This window comes from Carcharhinus amblyrhynchos, chromosome 3, assembly GCF_965287045.1.
Source record: "Carcharhinus amblyrhynchos chromosome 3, sCarAmb.v2.hapA, whole genome shotgun sequence".
NCBI classification, from domain to species: Eukaryota; Metazoa; Chordata; class Chondrichthyes; order Carcharhiniformes; family Carcharhinidae; genus Carcharhinus; species Carcharhinus amblyrhynchos.
Genome location: NC_137326.1, coordinates 71,395,868 through 71,421,670, shown reverse-complemented (window position 1 = coordinate 71,421,670; position 25,803 = coordinate 71,395,868). Strand labels below are relative to the sequence as shown.

The following is a 25,803-nucleotide window of genomic DNA, read 5'->3' as shown; positions in this document are numbered from 1 at the left end:
TTGGGCTGCAGGATTCGTGGCCACTGCCCACATCGCCCTCAAGGCACCACTTCAGAATCCATGACGATTCACGCATAGAAAGTGGTTCTATTCCATAAATGTGCAATTTGTTTGTGATCAAAAGATGATCATTCTGCACATCTGGGGCAGACACCCCAGCAGCATTCACAAAAGTTTATAGTGAGGAACTCAGACACACCTGAAATCTTTGAGGAGGAGCCCAGGGTGCAAGGATGGCTTGTGGGTGACATGGGCTACCCCGCTTTGGATTTGGGTGATGACACCTGTGCAGAGGCCTGAGACTGAGGCAGAGACCCGATATAATGAGGCCCACGTTGCACCCGCTCAACAGTGGGGAAGGTTCCTGAAAATGCCTGGATCGCTCTGGTGTGCTCTACAGTACAGCTCTCTGATTTCTTCCCACATTGTGATGGTGTGTTGTGCCCTTCATAACCTGACCCAGCAGCAAGGAGACCTTTTGGAGGAGGAGGATGCGGAAGCCGACCAGCCAGGTGTTGCTGGGAAGTAGGCTGCCCAGCGGGGGGAGGAGGAGGAAGAGGAGGAGGACAGTGCTGAACTGTACCATCCAGGTGCTGGAGGGGTGGCAGCAAGGATCAGGCATGCAAGGGCAGCAAGGACAGCCCTGATCACCAGTTGCTTTGCTCACTAGAAGCCTGTGGGCTCCAGTAGCCACCCCCACCTCTTCACAACATTTTAACCCCAGAGTGATGGGCCTGGGTATGCTGTATTTGTGAGTTTCTTTAGCAGGCAGGAGGGTGATAATGACTCACTCATCACCATTGTGGTGATGCCCATGCAATGTCGTCTGGTTCCTATCTCAGCTCCACTTGCACGCTGACACCTGGGCCCACATCCGTGTAATGGGCAAGGGATCTGCAAACCCCATAAAGGGCCCTGGGGCACCTTGGGGAGGGGGGGAAACAAATTGCTCATGGGTTCTGGGAAATCAACGGCTTCATTTTCTCGGTGACACAACATTGAGGGGCTTCCCTAGCTGGTATCAACATGAAGCATCCCTCTGATGATTGTCTGGGTAACAGCGTTCCTGTTCGAGGCTAATCTGAGACAAATTAGTCACAGGTGGGCGATGGAAAACATTTATTCTTTACAATAAATGTGGCTTAATAATAACTTCAAACATAAGATCGAAAATAGAAAATTGCTAATAAAACCATCTAATCAGTGCACCCAAAGCCATCTTGGTGCAACTACAACCTCCTAACCTTACATGGCCTACCACTATGTCTTGGTGTCTCCCCAGAATGTACATCAGAGGTGGAATGGGCCAGCTGCCTACCTTGCCCCAAGGCCTGTGATGAGCTTGCCAGGTGCCTTCTGGAGGGTCTGGAACTTGAGGATCCAGGCAGGCTTCCAGGTAGCAGGGACATATCCATGATACCATCTTCATCCCACTGCACTTGAGATATCCTGGTGTCAGGAACGAGGGAGTCAGAAGATGTAGCCATAGCCATAGTCTCCTGGTTGGAAGGCCATGAGATGAACTTGAGCCCTTTCTACTCCCTTAGAGCTCCTGTGGGCCTCTGGGCCACTCTGGGATGGTAGTGCTTCCACAATGAGCCCCAGAAGCTCTGACGTCACCTGGTCCCGCCAGTCCTGGAGGACATTCTGCATCACACCCATCACATCAAGCCCTTTGCGATGGCAACCTGAGTCGGAGACCATGTGTCAACAGCTGCAGCAAGTGCCCTCTGAGACTGGGCCATGTTCTGCAGCGCTTCAGCCGTGACCCTCTAAGACTGGGCCACGTTCTCAAAGGCTGCTGCTGTAGCCCGCTGTGTCTCAGTCCTGTCCCGTTGGGCCTCCTGCAAGCTCTGCAGCTTCTCAGCCATGGGCCACAAAGCCTCAAGAAGCCTGTTGAGTCCCTCAGCTGTGGCCCGCTGTGACTCAGCCGCTGCCCCTCTGGGACTCCGCTGTGGCCTGTTGTGACTCGGCCATTGCTTGGGGACTATTACTGATGTTGAAGATCTCCTCCCCCACACTTTCCACTGCCACTCTTACAGTGTTGGCCTGGGAACTACGAAAGATAGGCAATAGCTAGTCCCAAAGCTTTCGGTCTCCACCCAACATCCTCGCAGTCAGTGCAGTGTGACCATCAGCCTCTCCTGCATTCCCTGGCACTTTTGCTGCATCTCCAGTAGCTGAGAAGGAAGTGATCTCAGAAGACCAGCATGTATCCTGGGGCCAGTTGAGTCCATGCCTCCCGCATGCCAAACACCTCGGATATTCCCTCCTTTACCCAATGTACGTTACCAGATGTGTCGTGTTCACCAGACAGTGACCCAGATGCCTCACCAATAACTGGACCCACCAATGTTCGAGTATCTGGGATGGTGATTTGCGAGGTGGAAGCTAACGCCAAAAAAGTGCCACCCTCAAAGGTCTCTTCACCTGCTTCCTCCAAGTAGTTTCGGAGCTGTCAGTCTCAGGATGGGCAGGAGCTGCCGTAGGGACACAATGTTAAATGCAAGGAAGGGAGAGGAATCTGAGATGCCAGAAAGTTGCTTGACATTTCTCCACTGAACATAGAACAAAGCACAAAGCAGATTACATCACAAGAAGAGACCATTCAGTCTTCCAAGCCTGCAGCAACCAGGCTGCCCATCTGAATTAAAATCTCCTGCCCTTCTGGGGACCATATGCCTCTATTCACATCCCATTCATGCATCATACAAAAGTCATTATCGTATCTACGTCCATGATCTGCCCCAGTAGTCAGTTCCAGGCACCCACCACCCTCTGTGTAAATAAACATGCCTCGTACATCTCCTTGAAACCTTGTCGCTTGCACCTTAAACCGAATTGACTCAAATTGAGTGGAGGGTTGACAGGTGTTCACTTCTTGACCACAGCCCGACCATGCTGTTGCTGATAGCCCGCATGTCCCCCTCTCTGCGCAGCTCCAGAGCTCGCTTGTCAAAGAGGTTGGGACCCAGATGTCAGGTTCACCACCCCTTGTCTTTGCACTCTCATATGGGCTTTCTTCTCCTGTGGAGAGCCATGAAAGAAATGATGGTGTGACTCCTGCAGGGTATCAGAAGTTGGTCCTCAGAGGGCAAGCGCTGTGTGATTCTTGAACAAGAAGGAAGGAAGTGCTTGGAGCGGAGGTCAGGGGTTGGAAGTATGCAGGGTGCTGTGGGTGGGGGTGATCTGGGGGAGATTTGGGGTAAGATACTGGATGGGGTTAAACACTCACCTTTGCTGCCTGGATGAAATCATTGACATTTTGCGACATTGCTTCGCTGTTCTGGGGACCAGTGCCATGGCACTGACCAAAGCGGCAACTGCCTCCCAGGCTGCTTTACCATCACCTCCCCTTGGTCTGCGTCCTGCTGGGGGGAAGAGGGTACCCTGCTTTGCCTCTGCAACATCGAGCAATCTGTTGCGATCACTCTCAGTGAATCTGGGTGCTGACTTCTTTGCCATTTTTTCCTGCACTGACTGTGTGCCTGTCCATCCTTGGGGTTCTAATGGAGCTGCCCCTTGTCAGGGCAGATGAGCTGCAGATAGTTTGGGAGAGCATTCCAGCAAGTTAAACGTAGTATGTTTGTTAGCAATGAGGGGAATGCAAGTGAGCACTTGCAGGTGTGCTGATGTGGGGAACGGTGGAGGGGGGATGTGTGCTTCTGTGATGATTGGGGGCTAGGGAGAAAGAGGGAGGTGTTATACAGCCATTGGAGTCAGGAGCAGATCGGCTCTTATGCAGGTGGGTCGGGGGTGGGGTGGCTGCTTCCTCTCTGCCTGCGATCAGTGGAAGAGAGGGGGTCCGCTGCCACTCTCCCTGCGATCGGTGGGGGGAGGAGGGCCGTGATCAGTCTGGATTACAGGGGGGTGGGGGTAAGGGGGTCAGTAATGTTGGGGAGGGTCCAGTGTTTGTGGGGGCCGGGGGGAGGCGTTACCTGGCCTGGGACGGAGCTGCATTTATTTTGCGCATTTGCGGATGATGGCTCCAATTGGAGCTGCAGGGTTTTGGGTGTGTTAATCCCTGCCCATCGGCTCCTACAGTGAGGATCGGACTCACTCAAAGTTTTGCAGCCAGAGTGCACATGGGGGGACCTAAAATGTCCCCAAAAAATCGATCTGAAATTCTCCCAGTTTCAAGTCTGCCCAGCACTTAGACAAAAAAATACTGCCTGTTAGCTAACGGGTTCATTGTGTGTGTTAGCAAGACTTCTAGTTTATAACTCAGAAGGTTGCTCAATGTTCCAAATTTAATTTTGAACTCGCATAATTTGTAAATTAACTAAAATTTTATTTTAGTTCCAGCAGGATTTCTGCCATTTATCTCCAAAATACAAGCAGGTTAATCTCTTAAAATTACAATGCTCTCATTTGTGACTTTTAAGGCGTGTCTTGACAAATGCACGATTAGGATTCTGAAGGAAATGGCGGAGGTGATAGTGGATGCCTTGGTGATTATTTTCCAAACGTCGCTGAATTCCGGGGAAGTGCCGGAAGATTGGAAAACGGCTAATGTTACACCGTTGTTTAAGAAGGGTGGCAGGCAAAAGGCGGGGAATTATAGGCCGGTTAGTTTAACGTCTGTTGTAGGAAAAATGTTAGAATCCGTGATCAAGGAGAAAATAGCGAGGCATCTTGAGGAGAATTGTTTGGTAGAGCAGATGCAGCACGGTTTCGTTAAGGGGAAGTCATGTCTGACGAATTTATTGGAGTTCTATGAGGATGTGTCGAGGGCGGTGGATAGAGGAGAGCCGGTGGATGTGGTCTTTCTTGATTTTCAGAAGGCGTTTGACAAGGTGCCTCACAAGAGGTTATTGCAGAAGGTCAGGGGGCATGGAGTTGGGGGTAGGGTGTTAGCGTGGATAGAGGATTGGCTGTCAAATAGGAGGCAGAGAGTGGGGGTCAATGGGTGCTATTCGGATTGGTGGTTGGTGAATAGTGGAGTGCCCCAGGGATCGGTGCTGGGGCCTCAGCTATTTACCATTTATATAGATGATCTGGAGGAGGGAACCGAGTGTATGGTGTCGAAATTTGTTGATGACACCAAGATTGGTGGAACGGCAAATTGTGCGGAGGGTGTGGAGAGTCTGCAGAAGGATCTAGATAGGCTGGGCGAATGGGCCAGGAACTGGCAGATGGAATTTAATGTTGGCAAATGTGAGGTTGTCCACTTTGGTCAGAATAATGGTAGGAAGGACTATTACTTACGTGGCAAAAAACTGCAGCATGCAACGGTGCAGAGGAACCTCGGGGTCCTTGTGCATGAGTCGCAAAAACCCAGCCTGCAGTTGCAGCAGGTGGTCAGGAAGGCGAATGGAATGCTGGCCTTCATAGCGAGGGGGATTGAATATAAAAGTAGGGAGGTCTTGCTGCAGCTGTATAGGGCACTGGTGAGGATGCAGCTGGAGTACTGTGTGCAGTTTTGGTCGCCACACTTACGCAAGGATATTTTGGCCTTGGAGGGAGTGCAGAGGAGGTTTACTCGGCTGATTCCGGAGTTGAGGGGGTTGAACTATGAGGAGAGGCTGAATAAACTAGGCTTGTACTCGTTAGAGTTTAGAAGAATGAGGGGAGATCTCATTGAGACATATAAGATGATGAATGGGATGGATAGGATAGAGGTGGAGAGGCTCTTCCCGCTCAGAAAGGACAGTAGGACTAGAGGGCACAGCCTCAGGATAAAGGGGGGTCGGTTTAGAACGGAGTTGAGGAGGAACTTCTTCACTCAAAGGGTGGTGAATTTCTGGAATTCTCTGCCCGTTGAAGTGGTGGAGGCTGCCTCGCTAAATATTTTTAAGACGCGGGTTGATAGGTTTTTGATAGGCAAGGGGATTAAGGGTTATGGGGAGAGGGCGGGAATGTGGAGCTGAGCCACGACAGATCAGCCATGATCTTATTGAATGGTGGGGCAGGCTCGAAGGGCTAGATGGCCTACTCCTGCTCCTATTTCTTATGTTCTTATGTTAGGATGGGAATAAAGGGATATGGTCACCAGAAGGGTTTTAGTTCAGTCAGGCAACATGGTTGGTGCAGGCTTGAAGGGCGGAAGGGCCTTTCCTGTGCTGTAATTGTCTTTGTTCTTTGTTCTAAAGCAGAAGGCTGGAATTTTCTGTTCCGGGAATAAGGGCCCATCCCACTGGCAGGACCTTCCAATTCTCCAGTCTCTCACCTGATTTTTCATCCAACTCAATGAGACTCAATTCAGCTGAAGGGGAACAAAGCTCAATGGAATATATTAAATCAAAGCAGTGTACTCAAAATTGAGGAATGTTATCTAAAATGAAGGAGAACAGGTATCACACAAGATCTTGAGTCTTTGTTCTGTTATCTTGTAAATGCTGGTGATGAAGTGTAAACAGATCCCTTCTAGGGATCATGCGATTGCTGCATGGTGTGGATACGAATGTCCAGAGCAACTCGCTTCAATAAAGCAGTTTGAAGACAAAAGTTAGAATTCAGACCTTGCAGAGAGGCAGGTCTAATCACAAAGACAACATGTATAGCACTGTGATTGGTTAATTGATAAAGAAAGACATGTAAATGTCTGTCACCCAATGCCACAAAAAATACCTTGTGTGAGAATAATCATCAGGTCCATCCTACAGGAGTTGCCGGAAGTGCAGATGCTGAAATAAACACCTGGAAAGGACTTGAGTCTTATCTGGACTGTGGGGAAAACTGGAGACCATCCGAACTTCAGTTGTTTTCACAAACATGAATTGCCAGAAACCCGTGAAGGCAGAACAATAATTTGGTGAGTCTTATTCAAATTGTCAATACTCTATCAGACTGTCTGCGTAAGGTCCGAACTGGACTCTTTGTGACAAATCCAGATCAGGGTAAAAACAAAGACTCAAACTCTGCGGGAGGAGAAAGTGATTCCTAAGTGCACGATAAGTTAGCGCATATTATGACTTTGGTGTTGAATCACAGGAGAATGGACGAGGAAGAAGAGACGAGGCAGACCCCCCGCCCCGCGATCGGACCCCTCGAGGATGCAGGCGCCTCTTGGCAGACCACACACCCCCGCGATCCATCCCCCCCCACCCGGGACAGCCCCCCCCCCCACCCCCGTGATTCCCCCCCACTCCGGGAGGCAAACACCCCGCAGACCCCCACCCCCCCCCCCCCCACCACAGTCAGATCCCCCGGGAGGGATCGCCCCTGAGATCAGAGCCCTGCCCCCGCGATCAGACCACAATCAATTGTCCTCGATTGCTGCTCTCCCCCAACTTTCCTTCTGACCTGCACTGGTTAATGTGGAGATATCGACGTGGGACTGGGTGGACACAGTGAGAAGTCTCACACCACCTGCTGTGAAACTTCTTATTGTGTTCACCCAGTCCAAAGCTGGAATCTCCACATCAACGACTGCAGCTCAGAAGGATGGTGGGGGGAAGAGCAGCAATCGAGGTAGGTTGGGGGTGTGCTCTGCCGAGGAGGGGCCTGCTTCCCGGGGCGGGGTCTGACGTGGAGGGGTGGGGGGGGGCGGTGGTGGTGCCTATAAGGGTGGGTCTGATCAGTGGAGGGGGGTGCCTCCCGGGGGGCTTGATCTGGGGGCATCTGCTGGGGAGGGGGCCCTGCCTCCTAAGGGGGTCCGATCGTGGCTCATCCTACACCTCCCCCCGTCCCCGCCAACCCCCCCACCGGCCTTCCCCCGGCTCATTTTGTACAATAAAGCATAGATCCTTTATTGCCGATTCCTGGAGTTATTACATTGGTGACAGTTACTGAAGGTTAATAACAGCTGAAATTTCCAAATAAGGAATGAAAGGATAAAGGTACATTGCTTTTATGCCCGTGTTGGAGCAAAGCTCCTCTGGTCCCAGCTTAACTCATTTGGTTAAATCTTCCGAGCCAAAATTGTTGTAGATTCATATCCCAATCCATGCTGTTGAAATATCCAATGACCCGACATTTGAAGTTAACCAGAATGTAAAGCATCACATTTTATTTCTCCAAAAACACCACTTTCACCCAGAACAAATTATTTTAACATAAGAACACAAGAAATAGGAGCAGGAGTCGGCCATCGAGCCCTTCGAGCCTGCCCCGCCATTCAATAAAATCATGGCTGATCTAAAGTGGATCAGATCCACTTTCCCGTTTGCTCCCCAAAACCCTTAATGGGTTATTTTAACAACTTCTCTATCATTTTATCAAAGCCTATTATTCCCCTCACTTAACCTAATTCAAAATACAACAGTATGCATTAAAGAAGCAACTTTAAAGCAACTACCAGTACCAGACCATAGAGGATTAACTAATATGCTTCAAAGATTGAAGCAGCAGACACAGACTCACAGGCAAGAAAAATCACATAAACACTAACACACAGATACTTGCTAAACATACGTTTTTAAATAAATCAGCCTCCAGCTTTGAATGACTGACAAACACCTGCAAAATACCTTTTAACCTCACACTCAATAAAATCAATCATTTCCTCAAATCAAACTTTATGAACATTCGGAATGCAGTGATTCAAAATTTTTTCCAAAATTTTTTAGCATTTTCCAAACATGCGTTGATGTTTGATCACTCATCTGAATCTCTCACCATGCTTTAGAGCACCCAGGTGGGTCACTTGGTTGTGACTCTTGTTTATAAGTTTTTCCTTTTCACAGGGGTTCGGAGGTTCCCCTGCTGAATAGGAACGTGCTTCGGATTTTTAATCTGCAGGTTGTTAACGGCACGGATCCGGAATGGATCCGAAGACAGTAAAGTGGGATTTGGTGGTAGAGTTGGGTGCGCGGTTCGTTAAATCAATTTAAATGCATGCTAATGCATTTAAATAGTTGGGCCGCCTGATTGGGACGCGGAAATCGGATGTCGGTAAAGGCGTGATCTGCTCGGTTTCGGGTACAGATCACGTTACAAACCCGACACCCGAATTTACCGCCATTTTAATTTTTGGTAAAATCAGGCCCTTGTCCCAAGCAAGACTAAAATGATAATGGAGTCTTGATTGATACAGGACTCAGTATACAAGCCTCACCTGGTTGGCTAATTAACAGTTCCCAGGGAGCTAGTATTCATCAAGCCCAATTGAGAGGCCAATTAATGATTCCCCATGCACATCATGGGCGTTATCACAGTTCTCTGACATTAAAAGAGCGTGCGTATTGTCAGCTCTTATTTTTCACACCACATTCAGATCAATTGTCACCTGTGGAAGGAAAGAAAAGAAATCTCTTGTGGCTCTGGTCAGGTAACCACTGAGTTAACATGTGTAATCACACCTGTGAAGAAACAAAAGTAATAACATCCAATACATATAAAATTACGCTCAAAAAATACAAACCATGACAGGATAATTTAAAGGTCACTGGTTTGCTAAAAGGCTTAACTTCTCTGCAGAACTGAAATGGGTGGCACAAAACATGCTTTGATGCATCTGTGTGCACCACTTTATGTGATTCCTTTAAACAAAAAAGATTTTAAGTCCCATTATTTTAAAACCTTTCTTACTGATTTTCACTTCTCTCGTTTTAATTTCTACAAATGTGGTCCTTAGAAATTAAAAACAAAGTATCTTTATTAGCCTGAGCTTTATAATAAACCATTTTGCAAATTGGACTAAACAGCTCCCCAACCCCTTCCCACGGCCAATTAGGAATGGGCAATAATTGTTGGTTCAGCAACGATGCACGCACACCATGAATAAATGATTGAAAAATAAATGAAATCCAAGAGTTATTTTCAAAGTTTGCTTTCTCTGGTGCAACTGTTAACCAGAATTAACTTCCAATTCACGTGACTGAACAATTATGATCTAAAACTGCAAGCGTATGTGCGTAAAGACGAAATACTGCAGCTGCTGGAATCTGAAACAAAAACAGGAAACACTGGAAAATCTCAGCAGGTTTGACAGCATTTGTGGAGAGAGAATAGAACCACCTTTTGAGTCTGCAAGGGTCACCCAGACACAAAACATTGGCTCTATTCTCCCCCCATAAATGCTGTGGGACCTGCTGAGATATTCCAGCATTTCCTGTTTTTGAAACATATGTGTGTGTGTCTTGTTATCCAAAATGGAAGATTCCTACAGACACATTGACCAGAACTCTTATCACCTCGCCTGTCATGGAATTGGAGTGGGCAAGGATCTGACAGCACACTAAGGCTGAATCCATCTGAGGAGGGAACAGTCTTAACAGACTATTAAATCAGAGGACTCAATATGTAGGAGTTATCTAAAATGAAGGAGAACAGATATCTAGTGACCATATGATATAGTGCATGTTTTATGTAAATGTCTGTCACCCAATGCCATACAAAATACGTTGTGTGAGAATGATCATCGAGTCCATTCTGCAGGATTTGCCAGAAATGCATGCCCCATTGCAGATGCTCAAATAAACAGCTGGAAAGAATCTGGGGGCAAGTCTCCCATTTTGACCCGGTAATTATCTGGCAGATCAGACTGGGAGATTCACGCGAGTGCCGATTCGTGGGGTTCGCGCATGCGTTCCCGCAGATCGCAACTGAGTGACTCACTTGGGGGCTCTAGAGCATGGTGAGAGATTCAGATGAGTGATGGAACAAACATGTTTGGAAGACATGGAAATCAGAAGTAGGAATAGATCATTTGGCCCTTCAAGCCCGCTCGCATTCATTTTGGTCATGTTTGATCATCAAATTCAATATCTTGACCTTCCATTTCCCCATTTTCCTTGATCCCTATAGCCTCGAGAGCTACATCTAACTTCAGTTTTAAATTGTTGAAATTGAATGAAAGAAAAGTGAAATGCTGTGGGCATGATGGCTTCGATTGTCCCATCGCATTGTGCCAATGTTTTAGTGCAGCGAGCCAGGAGAATCGTGTGTCAGCTGATTCGTGGGATTCCCACAAACGTTCGAGCTGCGATTGCATCTCTCAGGCCTGGATTTCCAGTGGCGACTGCGCGACGCCAGAAATCGATGTGAGGCGACACTAGCATTTAAATATTATTTCACATACTATTTAAATGCTGTTAGTGGGCCCAGGCTGAATTTTCTGAGCTTACTAAAATCTCCCACCCTGCCAGAGTGTATCACTCCAGCGGGGATTACAGCAGCTCCGCACTTTTGGGGAGCTGGCGGCCTGACCCTGCTGGAGTGAAGAGGGGCAATCAGGGCCCCACCCATGGGGTTGGGTGGCAGGACGGTGGTGCCCTGTCGGCATGGGTACACTGTGCCAGCCTGTGCCCCCTAGCACTGCCCAAGGGAAAAAGCACCCGTGCCCAGGAGGCACTTTGTCACTGCTCACCAGGCATGGGGAGTGCCAAGGAGGAGAGGCCTATTGGGGAAGGGCCTAGGCGACAGGGACTGGTGGGCAAAGGGTCTGGGGGCAATCAGTGAGATTCGGGGGTCCCACTGCCACCTGAATAGAGATCGGTAGGCGCTGGATGGAGGCCACTGATCAGGGCAGGCTGGGGCATGGGGAATGGGGTTGGTCAGCCTGGGGAGTCTGCCAGGGGTTGATCTGTTGGGGTAGTGTTGGGGGGAATCGTCACTGCTGGGGAAAGGGCTGAAGATCGGGGCAGGCTGGGATTGGGGGGAAAGGTTTGGGACCGGCCCGCGAATGGACGGGGGGCCGCGGATTGTGCCGTGGAGGCAGTTGGAGCTGCAGCACTGCAGGGATCCTGGGCTGGTCAGTGATTGAAAGAATGATATTTCAGGGCCACTGCGCATATATAGAGGCTGGTGATTTCAGCCTCTCCAGCATGAATAGACCCCACACCCTGAAATATAATAATATTCACGCTGGTGGCCTCTGCATTGCACAGAATGTTGGAGATTTTCGTGTGAATTTTCACTGCAAAAGACAGCATGAATTATTTCAATTTTCCCGGGAATTCAGCACTTAGAATTTTTTGGGAGAATCGTCCCCAATGTGTGAATATGGCAGCCTCCATTAGTGAATGAGTGTGTGTCTAATGAAGAACTTGTGTGGATTTTTCTTTGTTGTGGTTTTCTAGGTTAAATGCATTGTTCTTTTCCTAAATTGCCATTCTGCAATAGTAGTTTCAACATTAAGTTTAAAATCAAATGAAAGTTGTCGGCTTGATTAAGAGTTGTGGGCTGAATAAAACCAGGTCAATGTTTAGAACATAGAACATTACAGCGCAGTACAGGCCCTTCGGCCCTCGATGTTGCACCAACCAGTGGAACCAATCTAATGACCCTCTAACCTAAACTATTCCAATGTTATCCATATGCCTATCCACTGACCATTTGAACGCCCTTAAAGTTGGCGAGTCCACAACTGCTGCAGACAGGGCATTCCACGACCTTACTGCCCTCTGAGTGAAGAACCTACCTCTGACATCCGTCCTATGATTACCACCCCTTAATTTAAAGTGATGTCCCCTTGTGTTAGCCATCACCATCCGAGGTAAAAGGCTCTCACTGTCCACCCTATCCAATCCTTTGATCATCTTGTATGCCTCAATCAGGTCACCTCGTAACCTTCTTCCCTCCAATGTAAATAACCTCAAGTCCCTCAGCCTTTCCTCATAAGACCTTCCCACCATACCAGGCAACATCCTGGTAAACCTCCTCTGCACCCTTTCCAATGCCTCCACATCTTTCTTATAATGCGGCGACCAGAACTGTACGCAATACTCCAAGTGCGGCCGCACCAGAGTTTTGTACGATTGTAACATGACCTCACAGCTCCAAAATTAAATCCCTCTACCAATAAAAGCTAAATTTGTAACTTCTGTTGTTGCTAGACAGAATTGCAATGCAAAATCGCGTAATCGTCATTATTCTAACTAATCTACAAACAACAGAGTAGATAAATGGATAGGAGGTTTATTTGGAAACAATATCTATATAGGACAGCAATAAAAAAGCCCATCAAGTCAATCTAGAAATTCAGCCAAAAGCCAGTTTCCCATCACCAACACCTTTTAGTGCACATCAAAGGAATGGGCCGTGCCTGTGGCTCATAGTCAGGTAGTGTTGACCTTGAGACCTGCAACAATGGTTCGAATAGAGTAAAGGATTACCACCGCTGACCACTTCTTATGGGTGAGCCTTTGCTTGCTTAATAAGGCACAAAGGCCAAGGGGAGATGGGGATCGAAGCTCCTCTGTAGCCTTCGAGGCCGCCACAACACTCAGTGACTCGTGGACCCTAACCACTAACTCCACGATTGGCCTGATCTGTCATGTGACCCTCCTTGCTTCTCGCCCTCCACGCACATAGGAGCGCAGCACCACAATAATCAACACTTGGGAATTACTTGACCAGAAAATTTTCCAATTACTTTGTCAGAATTAAGATCAAAACACATGAATTGGAATTTGGAAATAAACAGTTTGAGGTTGGAATAATCCTGAGTGCTCTTCGTTCAAAATATTGGGAGGAGCAAAGGATCTGAAGCTTTGAATTTGAAGAATGATGAGACTGTGGGTGGAGTTTTCCCAGAATTGCAAGAGAAGCTGTGTGAAACTTGTTGGCTTCACAGATGCCTTTTCTCGCCTGATGAAAAGCACTCTGTATAATTTCAAAGTGCAGGTGAGGATTACACAGCCACACAGAGGTGAGGGGTCTCCGGCAAAACTGGGATTCAGAGATTAGGGTGCACTTTTTAAAGCACACCCCAATCTCAAAGTAAAGCGAAAGGTCACCTCCCCCTACAGACATCAAGGCCAGTCCTGGAGATCGCAACACCCATGAGACATGGGGACACATCCAAGCCATGCAAGCAGAGGCGCAACTCAATCTTCAGTGTCACCCAATTTCTGTCCCCTCCACCCTACCAGTATTGGGGCAACGGCTCCCTCCATATCCCCCACATTGCTTCCATTGCCCCCACATCCTCAATTAAGGACATAAACCCCCCCATCATCAACTTCTTCCTCCCTCCCCACACACATAAAGGAACCCCTCCAATGGGGGCTTTGTCAGGTTGGCATTTCCAAGGTGCCATGGGGCAGTGCTAGTTACTGCCCAGCCATATCCTTAGCCACCCCTGAAATTTTCACACATCCGCACCCCTGGCATGTTCATCATGACTGGTTACATTTTCAAAAATCAATAATGATTGCCGCTGATGTGATATCACGGAATCTTATGATCCCAGAATCAATGGCATTAAGCCAAATAGTTAGGTCATACCTTTCTGGTGTGAACCGGATTACATTGCTGGTGGGAAGGGCACGGAGACAATCTCAAATTGAGATCTCACTGTTGGAAATCCTGCTGTGGCCCTCTCATGACATTTAGTGGCCTTAACAGGATTTCCACCTGTGGCGAATGGGCCCTTCAAATCGCATACCATGGCGGAATTTTCCCATCATGCTCACCCCAAAACCGGAAAGTCCCACACATGTGTTCCTTTGTTCCTTTTTTTTTGAAAGTGTAGTGATGATGTCATTACATTTGACAAGTTTGTTCTGTTGAGTAGTTAGTTCATTACACATCCAATTTTCTGATTGAGAATTAAAAAGTGTAGATTATGAATTTTTATCTTTTTTTAATTTGACAGACACATCTCAACCAAATTACTTTGTTTGTTGCCAAGTGGAATGTATCTTTTGTGCTTTTTTTATGAAACAAGGTGGATCACGAATCCCAGAAAACAAGTAGTTCGAGCAGCTACAAGACTTCAAGATTCTTTCTCACAACATAGTGTTGAGACTAATAACCATGTTAGAGGTTGTGGGTTTTACATAAAAGCAATCAGCTGTGATTTGCACATGTAGATCCAAACTTACACACAACAGGTTTATGGTCGGGGCTCAAGCCTATACAGAGAACAAACTGAAAATAAAACATCAGCCTCTGCAACACCCTAATGACATCACTATCAACTCTTAAAAGAAACATGCAACAATTTTGAGAGTCATTTTGACATGACAACAATTGGACATCCTTGCATTGCCAAACTAGTTCATCTTTAGTTTTTTGCGAAAACTATGGTTGGTACCCATTTCTCATTTGTGGTATAATTTCACACTAAGATTCAATCTCCTTACAGAAGTGATATTGTTTTGCCCTCACTTCTTGTCTGGCAACTCGAGATTGTTGTTGGTGCTCTACTATCTGTGAAGTTTCTGGAACTAATACCAAATAAAATATAGCTCTCAACTTTCTCTTTTAGAGTGGTGATGCACCTGTATCAACTTCCATCCTAATAGGTTGTCCACTTAACTTGGAAATCCCCCAGAATCTATGTGATCTACCCTTTATTGATAAGACATTCAGTTGGAGCTCTTCATCATATTCCTGGGCATTCCCTTCTTCACAAGTCATATTTTATTCCCATGTTGTAAATTGTTTCTGTAGAATGCCACCTTTTCTTCTTCTTGAAGGTTCCCAGGTTGTTCTTCTACTCAGGGCACAACCCATACGTTCTGGGAGATGAAGCCTTGTGGCTACTGAAGTGGCAATTCTGGCGGTAAGGCTCTCTTGTTGGCATTGTTTTCAGCCAAAGACCTTGGGAGTCAAGGTGCCTGTACCAGGCTGATTGCGGCACTGGACAGACCACGAGGGGGGTTGTGGAGTTTCACTTTGTGAATGTCTACGCTCCCTTGGTTGGCCAGCAGCAAATGACTTTCTTTGAATGAGTGCCCACTCTTCTCAGCTCCATCAACATGAATGAGTGGATCATTCTCAGTGGGGATTGCAACTACAATCTTGAGGAACACACTGCCTTATAATTAAGTATAATTACTTATCATCAAGTAAGCTTTGATAATAATGAGGTTGGGGGACCTCGTTGGGTCCTTCGACTTGGTAGATGGCTGGCAACATCCCCATCCAAACTCCAGGTGTCCACTCTCGTGAGGCCTGGAATCAAGTGTCCAGAATCAACTGCTTTTACATTTCGAAGGAGTACCTATCGTGCATTCTGTCATCTTTCATGCACAGTAAGAAGTCTCACAACACCAGGTTAAAGTCCAACAGGGTTTATTTGGTAGTAAAAGCCATTAGTTTTCAGAGTGCTGCTTCTTCATCAGATGAATGTTAGTGTTCCAAAAGCTAGTGGCTTGTGCTACCGATTAAACCTGTTGGACTTTAACATGATGTTGTGAGACTTCTTACTGTGTTTACCCCAGTCCAACACCGGCATCTCCACATCATGTCTTTTATGCAGCCAGTGCCATGCTCAGACCACCACCTGGTGTAGACGGAATTCTTTCCATCTCGCATTCGAGTCGTGTCCACCTACTGGCACTTTAACAACCTGTAGCTGGGAGACGAACAGCTACTGGATTTGTTTCATTGTTTCTGGGTAGGCTGGAGAAGCTTCTCCTCTTTGAGGCTATGGTGGATACAGGCAAGATTCGCATCTGTACCTTATGTCAAGAGTGCATAAGGGGATCGACAAAAAGTTGGAGTTGGAGCAGAATGCTTTCCACCTGGAGTCATGCCCTGTCAGCCCAATTATGACACGGACCTGCAGCTGGCGTACAGTGAGAAGGGTGTGCTGAGGGACCCGCAACCTATCGGATGCCATGGTGTGTACTTGAAGTCGCCAATCCGGTTCCTCAAGGATCTAGACAGTGGCTCCTCCTTCTTCTACTCACTGGAAAAAAGACATGGGATCCATTAGCAACTCCTTATCCTGCTGGCCGACAATGTCTCGGATCCATTCAACAAGGATGCCACAGCTTGGCCCCGACGGCATCGGAAAATGTGATGCCCCTATCAGCCTGGAGGAGATGAATGGCGCTCTCAACAGCCTCTTCAGGGGTAAGACCCTGGGGCTGGTCTGGTTGACAGTGGAATTCTTTAGGGTGTTCTGGAATTTCCTGGAGGAGAGTATTGCAACTGAGAATTGCCTCTTGAATAGAGCAGGCCTGTGAATGCCCTGCTGCCCAAGAGGGTATCCTCTGCCATCTTAAGAGTTGTCGTCCGGTCTCCCTCCTTTGCCTGGACTACAAAACTTTGTCAGGGCAGTGTCGGCCCACCTTGGCACTGTGCTGGGCCACGTGATCCACCCTGACCTGTCCTGTACAATCCTGGGCCAAAACCTTCATGATAACATCCATCTGGTCCTGACCTGATCCACATTTGCAGAGGCCTTGTCTGCTGAGCTCCTTCCTGTCGTTCCATCAGGAGAAGGCATTTGACAGGGCGAATCTCAAATATTTATTCAGAACTCTGTGGGCACTCATTCAACCCCTACAGGCAAGCAGGCCGTTCGGCCCATCAAGTCTGCACCGACTCTCCAACAGAGCATCTTACCCAGGCCGAACCATATAACACCTTGTACTGACCTCATTAACCTACATGTCCTTAAACTTTGGGAAGCAACCGGCAGCATTACCCTCAGACACGGGGAGTGCAAACTCCACACAGATAGTGATCCGACGCCAGAATTGAACCTGTCCCTGGCATTGTGAGGCAGCAGTGTTAGCCAATCTGCCACATGCCACCTTTCCTTTAGCCACAAGGATCACAGTTTAAATGAAAAGAATTACTACACAAAGAACAGAATACCAATAATTAACTATCTCAAATAGTCAATCACATTAGTAATTTTCAAAGCACAATGAATATATTTCTTATATAACTCCACTTTCCTTCTACCCCCAACCTCAGCCATTCCCCACTATTATAAACCCTCTCCCCCTCAATAATTCAAATCAGGTACTTCACAGAAATGAGGCAATTAACCACTTGGCCTAAAGACGTGAAATGTTTTGGGGCCTCCCAATTCAACAACCCTGGTGTTGGAGCCCTTTCGGCTTTGCAATGCACTTTGGAGCCAACATCTGACTTCCACCATTGACTCCCAAGATGCATGCACTTCTTGTGGCCTTGTGGAGTTTGTGGATCATGGGGGAATGATTCATCATATTGAGGAGATTGGTTCAGCAATGGAATGCAATGTGTAAATCTTGGTTGATTTCAGGATGAGCATGATTGGCCCATGACTTCCGCAGAGTGGACAATCTCTGTCAGATAGCCATTCATGACCGATTTGCCCTCGCTGGGATTGCAAAACTCCTGTCTCCTGTACTTTCCAAACTCAGCCTGGGTGAGACTGGAGAAGCACAGCATCCCCCTGCAATATCGGTGTGGAATAACTTGGACACAGAGAGGAAAGGAATTAGTAGCTGCCTAGAAGGGGATGTTCAAAGGGACAAGGGAGCAGATACTTATCAAAGATAAAAGGTCTACCATGACGAGGGATTGGGGGAAGACCAGAAAGGGGGAGGTGTGTCCTGAACCAGAGGAGTTGGAGGTGATGTGTACCAGAGCAGAGGAGAGAGTTCTGAGGACGGAAAGCAGGTGAGGGGCTTCACAGATTATGGGAGGGGGAGGATTTATGAACCTGAGGTGGGTGAGGGTGGGCCTGGGCCAGGGTGGGCCTGATGAGGAAGGGGTCAGGGACCGTGGTTCAGGTCGGGGTGGGAGTGTCATGGTGGGTTCCCTTGAGCTGCGGGTGGTGGTCTGTGTACAGCACGTCCACTGCTAGGCTAAATCTGGGTGTTTAGATATTTACTCTGAAGTTAGGAGTGTTTTTGTCCTTCTAACTCAGTCAGAGTAATTGTTAGAGTAAGACTGGCAGAACCATCTGAAGTTAGTGATTTAAATCTCTTCTGTCAGATGGTTCCCAGCCCATTGCAATTTCCCAGAGGCATTTAGCACTTCTGGGCAATTGCCGGGTAAAATCATACATGGGAAATTCCGGGAGGGATTTCCCAGAGGAGCACCCCCCAAATGTGACACTGGGGAAACAGTAACTTATGGGCCTGTATCACAGTGCTCCATTACTAAATAATATTCTCCACTTTCACAGGAACCTTTGAAGAAACAGTTCAGTTCCACATCATGGGATCCCAGTACAAGTGGTTCCTGCTCGCTCTTATCATTACAACGTGTGGTATTCTCTACGGTTTGCACAAGCCGGACGCCTATCAGTTTATTACAAACAACTTCATCGAAGTAGTACAGAAGAAAATTAAAGCTGATCCAAATCTAACTGAAAGAGTCATGGATCCTGGCATTATATTTGTGGAGACGACTGACAGAGTTGAGCCCACACCACTGGCGATGTGTTCAGTGGAATCGGCTGCTCGGTTAAATCCAGACAAACACGTCTATTATTTCATGAAGGGTTTCAGTGGCACATTATCACAATATCCAAAGCCTAATTATTCTGGCATTCCACTGTTATCTGCAATAAGTAATGTTGTCCTTCTACCCTTGAATCCCAGTGAACTATTTGAAAACACTCCTTTGCGTGAGTGGCATCAAAAGGTAATCAGTTATCAGAAACATTTTAATGAGTATATTTGTTGTTATTGAGTGGAATTTTGTGATTTTTTTGGCGATGTGTGATTTTGGACAGCTAAAACAGTGAGTAGTCCCTGATGGTGGCAAGTTTTCATGCCATATTTTTAGCCACTTGGAAAAGAAAACATTTTGTTCAGCTTTCACACCAGTTCTATGGCAGGCAGACCCTTACTCACCCACCCTGCCATCAGCTGAGTGCTTTAAGCTGCTCCATATAAAGGCTGCAAATCAGTGTCCCCAGTGCACCCAGCACTTGCCCAAACTCCCAAAATGAGAATTGTTGAGAAGAATTCTGCCCCGAGATTCTCAGAGACATTTCTTGGAAGAATGTTGGATACCGTGGAGGAGAGACGGACATCCTGTATCCATGAACAGGGAAGAAAGCCTCAAGCAGGTTCGCCACCTCCACATGGGAGGTGATGGCTGCACCAGCGGCACCAGCACCCTGCAAGAGAATGGCCATCCAATGCAGCAGGAGGACAAATGATCTCCTTTGTTCAGCCAGGATGTGCGATTTCTCATTCATCATCGCTCACTCACTCACACACCCATCACACATCCACAGGAACTCACTCACTGTCAGCTCAAGGGACATCACCACTCACTCTCCCACTCACTTCCTCATCTCCCCTGTGGCTTTGTCTCCTCATCACATCCCTGTGCCCACTCACCAACCACACAAGATGTGGAGATGCCAGCGTTGGACTGGGATGAGCACAGTAAGAAGTCTCACAACATCAGATTGTAGTCCAACAGGTTTATTTAGAATCATGAGCTTTCAGAGCACTGCTCCTTCATCGGGTGAGGGTGTCTGTACCAACCACACACGTAGACCTTCCTGACCATCTGCCCTGGCACGTGGCCTGCTCCCACATTCCCCATCTGTTCTCTGGAAAAAGAGGCTGGTTCACAATAGATGGGAAAGATCCCAGTTGGGTGGAGGGATGCCCGAATTCAAAATCCTCTCAGCATTTGAGGACAGAACTCTCCAGTTGACTGGGAAGCAAGAAGACTTCCCTGCACCAAGGCTGAGACATGTGCCAAAAAAACAAGTGAGCACCCAGTACACCATCATCCATCAGACCAAACTAATGTGAGCCCTGTCCCTTCTAACCTTATGCCCCTGCCAAGCATTAATAACATCTCCTTTTCCTTGCAGGCATCGTGCCTCCATCAGCCAGGCACAGGTGTCTCCCCCAGACACCAGGGAGGACGAGTTCTCAGAAGTGGAAATGGAAGAGACATCACAGATTTTACCCATGCCCTCCACCAGCACAGAGACATACTTCAGGGGGATTTTGTAGTGGAGAGTTCCTAGGGTCAGAATCTGGTGAGCGCCTCACTCTCTCTGATCTGCAGCAGATGGAGGCAGGGACATCTCAGAAAACTGGGACTCAGAGGATTGCGGAAGGCCAGGAATCTGCAGAGTCCCAATAGGATGACAATCTTCTCGACTCAGTCATACCTCAATTGCTGGAGCTTCAAAGTCAAGAACATCAGGAAGGGATGTTAGCTACACCCCTCAGATTGAAAGTCTGAGTGGAAGAATCCCAATGCCTTCTATCTGAGGAGATAGTGCCGGCACTGAGAGGAAACCAAGACAACATTGCGAGGGTGGTGGATGCAGTGGAGACCTCGATGCGTTGATTCAGGGCACGAACTCTATAGTACAGGATGTGTGCTCCTTAGTGCACAGTGTACACTCCATAACGCAAGATGTGCAATCCGTAGCACAAGATGTGCACTTCATAGCACAGGATATGTACTTCAGAGGACATCATGGACACGCCACAGCGCAGGATGTGAACTCCATAATGCAGGATTTGCACTCCACAATGCAGGATGTGCAGTCCATAGCGAAGGATGTATACTCCATCATACAGGACATACACTCCATAGCACAGGATGTGCACTCCATTTATGCATGGTGTGCACTTCATTGCACAGGATGTGCATTGCATACTGTAGTATATGCACTCCATAGTGCAGGGTGTGCACCACATGGTTCAGGCATTTTTGGGCATCAACTATTGCCAATGCTGGAGGATGGTGAAGCTTCTCGACTTCCTCTATCCCAAGGAACCATAGTAGAACCATTGTAAATTACAGCTCAGAAACAGGCCTTTTGTCCCTTCTTGTCTGTGCCAAACCATTTTATGCTTCGTCCCACTGACCTGCACTTGGACCATATCCCTCCACACCCCTCTCATCCATGAACCCGTCAAGTTTTTCTTAAATGTTAAAAGTGACCCCACATTTATCCGGCAGCTCATCCCACACTCCCACCACTCTCTGCATGAAGAAGCACCCCCCCAGTATTCCCTTTAAACTTTTCTCCTTTCATCCTTAACCCATGTCCTCTGGTTTTTTTTCTCCCCAAGCCTCAGTGGAAAAAGCCTGCTTGCATTCACTCTATCTATACCCATCAAAATCTTATACACCTCTATCAAATCTCCCCTCATTCTTCTACGCTCCAGGGAATAAAGTCCTAACCTATTCAATCTCTCTCTGTAACTCAACTTCTCAAGTTACGGCAACATCCTTGTGAACCTGCTCTGCACTCTTTCAACCTTATTTACATCCTTCCTGTAACTAGGTGACCAAAACTGTACACAATACTCTAAATTCGGCCTCACCAATGCCTTATACAACCTTACCGTAACACTCCAACTTTTATACTCAATACTCCGATTTATAAAGGCCCTTAGGGCGGAGGATCTGCTGGTGTACAGCCCTGGGCCTTCCACTCAGGAGATTCTGGGATGGTCCAGCCCATCTGATTGAATCAGATCTAGCCCCTCATGCTGAGGAAGCTGACACTGCTAACAGCACCCCGAAAACATGTTGGACCCTCAAGATCACAGAATCCCTACAGTGCAGAAGGAGGTTACTTGGCCGATTGAGCCTGCACCAACCACAATCTCACCCAGCCACAATCCCCATAGCTCCACATCCTTACCCTGCTAGTCCTCCTGACACAAAGTGGCAATTTAACATGGCCAATCCACCTAACCTACACATCTTTGGGCTGTGGGAGGAAACCGAAGCACCTGGAGGAAACCCAGACAGACATGGGAAGAATGTGCAAACTCCACACAGTGATCCAAACCGGGAATTGAACCCAGGTCCCTGGCACTGTGAGGCAGCAGTGTTAACCACTGTGCCACAGTGCCATCCAGAGGACGCCCACCAAGATCATCTCAGACAACAGGGTGTTGCAGAAAGCAGGCAACCTCTATCTCTGCTGTGGATCCTGGGGACACACCAACACATAGCGGTAAGGTTAGAAAGGTTCTGAAGCTCTCAGTGCACAGCATGGACACAATTGTTAGGCACTTGCAGACTGTGTCTGCCTATGTATGTTAGAAACTACCCATACAAATGAAATAAATCTCACTTGCTGTCACCTCACCATGGCTGCCTGCTCTCATAACATTTCTTTCCTCGTATCACTGAGACAACTGTGTCTGCGTTCCACTGAAAGACCCAATGCTCAGTCCAGAGGCTCCCTCATCTGTTCTCTGCAAAGCTGCCAACTCATTGGTTGGGTGCCATTAGCAACAGAATACCTCAGTCATACTAGCTTCTCCTTTGCAATGAGGGTGTTCCCTCCAATGTTCAAGGACACAGTTCAGCCCAATCATTGTGAAAGTCTGATCTCAGCACATGGAGCCTAGTGCCAAGATCAGTGATGGGCAACCTAGGTTAATGTGTGGGCCACATGAGGCCCTCCTTCATCTGAATGGGCCACAAGATTGAAATCGAGCGTGTTCACTAACGATAATACTTGAATAAGGTTGAATGCATTTAATATTTCATAACAAGTTGTAGAAAATGCTTAATCATTCATAGATTAAAAGAGCTGTCAACTTTATGTGGTGGAAAAAGTATTTGAACACAAAGAGTGTGCATGGCTCTGATGGTCAATGTTGTGTACAATCAGCACATATTTCTCTTCACTTGCTGTGCTCCATGTGCTTACCACTTCAGTCATATGGGTGGGAAAAATACTACATGGTTGGAAACCAGTGGAATGTGGCAAATCTGCACATCGGCAATGGTCAACAAAATGAATTACAATTCCTGTCCTTTAAGCAAGTTTCAGCAATAACTATGATCTCATCCTTGCCAGTGTGTCATGGGTCCATTTACTCCCACATTTCGAGCAGGTTCTCAGTGGCCAATGTCTTTCTTTACAGACTTCCTCAAAAACACTTTCTGTGCTATATATTGTGCCGTGTAGTGGCTGGGGATCCAATCATACCCACAATTGTTCAGGGAGAATCCATTTAGGAATAAACCATTACAAAAACACTCCCATTATTCATTAAAGAATATCCTTGGGCAACATGTGGAGCCACAGTAAAAAGTCTGACAACACCAGGTTTACTTTTTACTGTGTTTACTCCAGTCCAATGCCGGCATATCCACAACATGTGGAGCTCCAGCAAACCAACTGAGAATTATCTTTGACCGAAGGAGGAGGCACATGGGCTGTGAAGAAATAAGTTTAAATATGCTGTAACAGAACATAATAGATTTGTTTTACTTTGTCCACTTATCACAGGTGAATCCTGATTTGGAAACGTATTGGATCCATGTCCTTGCTGATGGCTGCAGGTTAGCTCTGCTATGGAAATATGGTGGTACATATCTGGATACCGATGTTATCTCAATGAAGCCTTTGCCATTTGCTAACTTTACTGTTTTGCAACAGGATTCCGATTTCAGTAATGGCGTAATGGGATTTCATCTCAAACATCATCAGTTTTTGTTGGACTGCATGAAAGATTTTGTGACCAATTATATTGGGCACATTTGGGGTCATCAAGGTCCTGTACTGATAACCCGTGTTATGAAGCGATGGTGCAAGTTGAATCACACAGACAAGTTCACTACAAAAGAATGCAATGGGATCTCTTTCTGGGTCCCAAGGCGGTTCTATCCAATCCCCTTTCGAAATTGGGAACATTACTACGATCCCTGGAAAAAGGAGGATATAGAAAGCGTCTTCTCAGGTACATATGGAGCACATGTCTGGAACTATATGAATTCCAACAAAAAGAAAAAAGTAGTGGCTGGAAGTGGATCATTAATGGAACATCTTTTTCAAATGTATTGTCCAACTACATATAGACATTTAATTCAATCCCCAAAGAGTTCAGAGTAATTTAGGGCCTGAGATTTTGGGGACTAGTGAGGATGCTAAGTATGCAGGACATCCAAAAAGCAGGTATAATTTGGGACAGAATCTGGAAATTCCACCATTACAATTTGATTAGGCACAGACGAACTCTCAGCACCTGAGAGCACAACTGGGTTCTGCTGTAAATGCTCCAAATCTGCACTGACATTGCATTGTCTTCCATGAGGAGCATTTCAAATTCCCAACAACACAGTGTTAGAGTTCTCTGTGATAGTGTTAGAATGAATTATATCTTCGGCTGTCAGGCTTTAAGGCATTATTTTGGAGTCACAATTGCAACCATTTAATTTTATACATTATCAATCTTACATGAGAAAATATCATGGTTTCTAAAACTGAGAGTTAAAGTGGAAATAATTTAAATTGTAAATACATGTTCTGTAATATTTCTGAGTGCAATGCTCATGAAAATGGTTGTTAAAATAATAAAAAATGATTAACAATGCAAATTGATTAATGAACATATGTTTATAAGGCACAATCACATTGAGAATAAAATCAATCCATTGACAATGATACCTCTTTCTCTATTCTTAAATGTCGGGATATTTTCTATCTCACTTGCTGACATTTGATTTCAGTGCCAAATAATAATAACTGCTGCTTAGTGGAGTGACAATAAGAACATAAGAAATAGGAGCAGGAGTAGGCCATCTAGCCCTTCGAGCCTGCCCGCCATTCAATAAGATCATGGCTGATCTGAAGTGGATCAGTTCCACTTTCCCGCTTCTCCCCATAACCCTTAATTCCCCTGTCTATCAGAAACCTATCGACCTGTGACTTAAATATATTCAGCGAGGTAGCCTCCACCACTTCAACGGGCAGAGATTCACTACTCTTTGAGTGAAGAAGTTCCTCCTCAACTCTGATCTAAACTGCCCCCACTTGAGGCTGTGCCCTTTAGTCCTGCTATCCTTTCTAAGAGGGAAGAATCTCTCTACCTCTACCCTATCTATCCCCTTCATTATTTTATACGTCTCTATAAGATCCCCCCTCAGCCTTCTAAACTCCAACGAATACAGACCCAGTCTATTTAGTCTCTCTTCAGAGGCGAACCCCCTCACCTTTCCAATTTATTGGGGTCCAGAGATAAAAAAACTACTTCCCAGGCCTCCCTATGACCACTTCCTGTATCCGGTTTAAAATTTTTTTAAAAAGCTAGAGACGTTAGTTTAAAAAAACACAGTAACTTACTCACAAGCTCTCCTCTCACCAGTCGCTCCCTCTCTGATGTGCTCCCAAGGAACCTTTATGAATTACGACAGTAAACAATGGCTGCAATTCAGCAGCCACATGCTTGTGAAAAATCAATCATGCTGAATTCTACTCACCTTATAACCCAGTAAACAAAT

General features: G+C 46.7%; 1 protein-coding gene across 1 annotated transcript; it reads left to right on the top strand.

The window, feature by feature from the left end:
- The first annotated feature begins 6,604 nt into the window (after window positions 1–6,604).
- Window positions 6,605–24,969, top strand: LOC145340769 (alpha-1,4-N-acetylglucosaminyltransferase-like). Its single transcript, XM_080185235.1, has 3 exons — window positions 6,605–6,754; window positions 18,749–19,209; window positions 23,813–24,969. The coding sequence occupies exons 2-3, from the start codon at window positions 18,781–18,783 to the stop codon at window positions 24,413–24,415; spliced, it is 1,032 nt and encodes a 343-aa protein (XP_080041361.1). The 5' UTR covers window positions 6,605–6,754; window positions 18,749–18,780; the 3' UTR covers window positions 24,416–24,969.
- Window positions 24,970–25,803: the final 834 nt, after the last annotated feature.

What these genes read in the sequence shown, in the direction of transcription:
- LOC145340769 (XM_080185235.1), top strand. Translation starts at nt 18,781, where the DNA reads ATGGGATCCCAGTACAAGTGGTTCCTGCTCGCTCTTATCATTACAACG. An exon ending in TGCGTGAGTGGCATCAAAAG is followed by an intron (nt 19,210 to 23,812) that starts GTAATCAGTTAT and finishes CACTTATCACAG; the next exon opens with GTGAATCCTGATTTGGAAAC.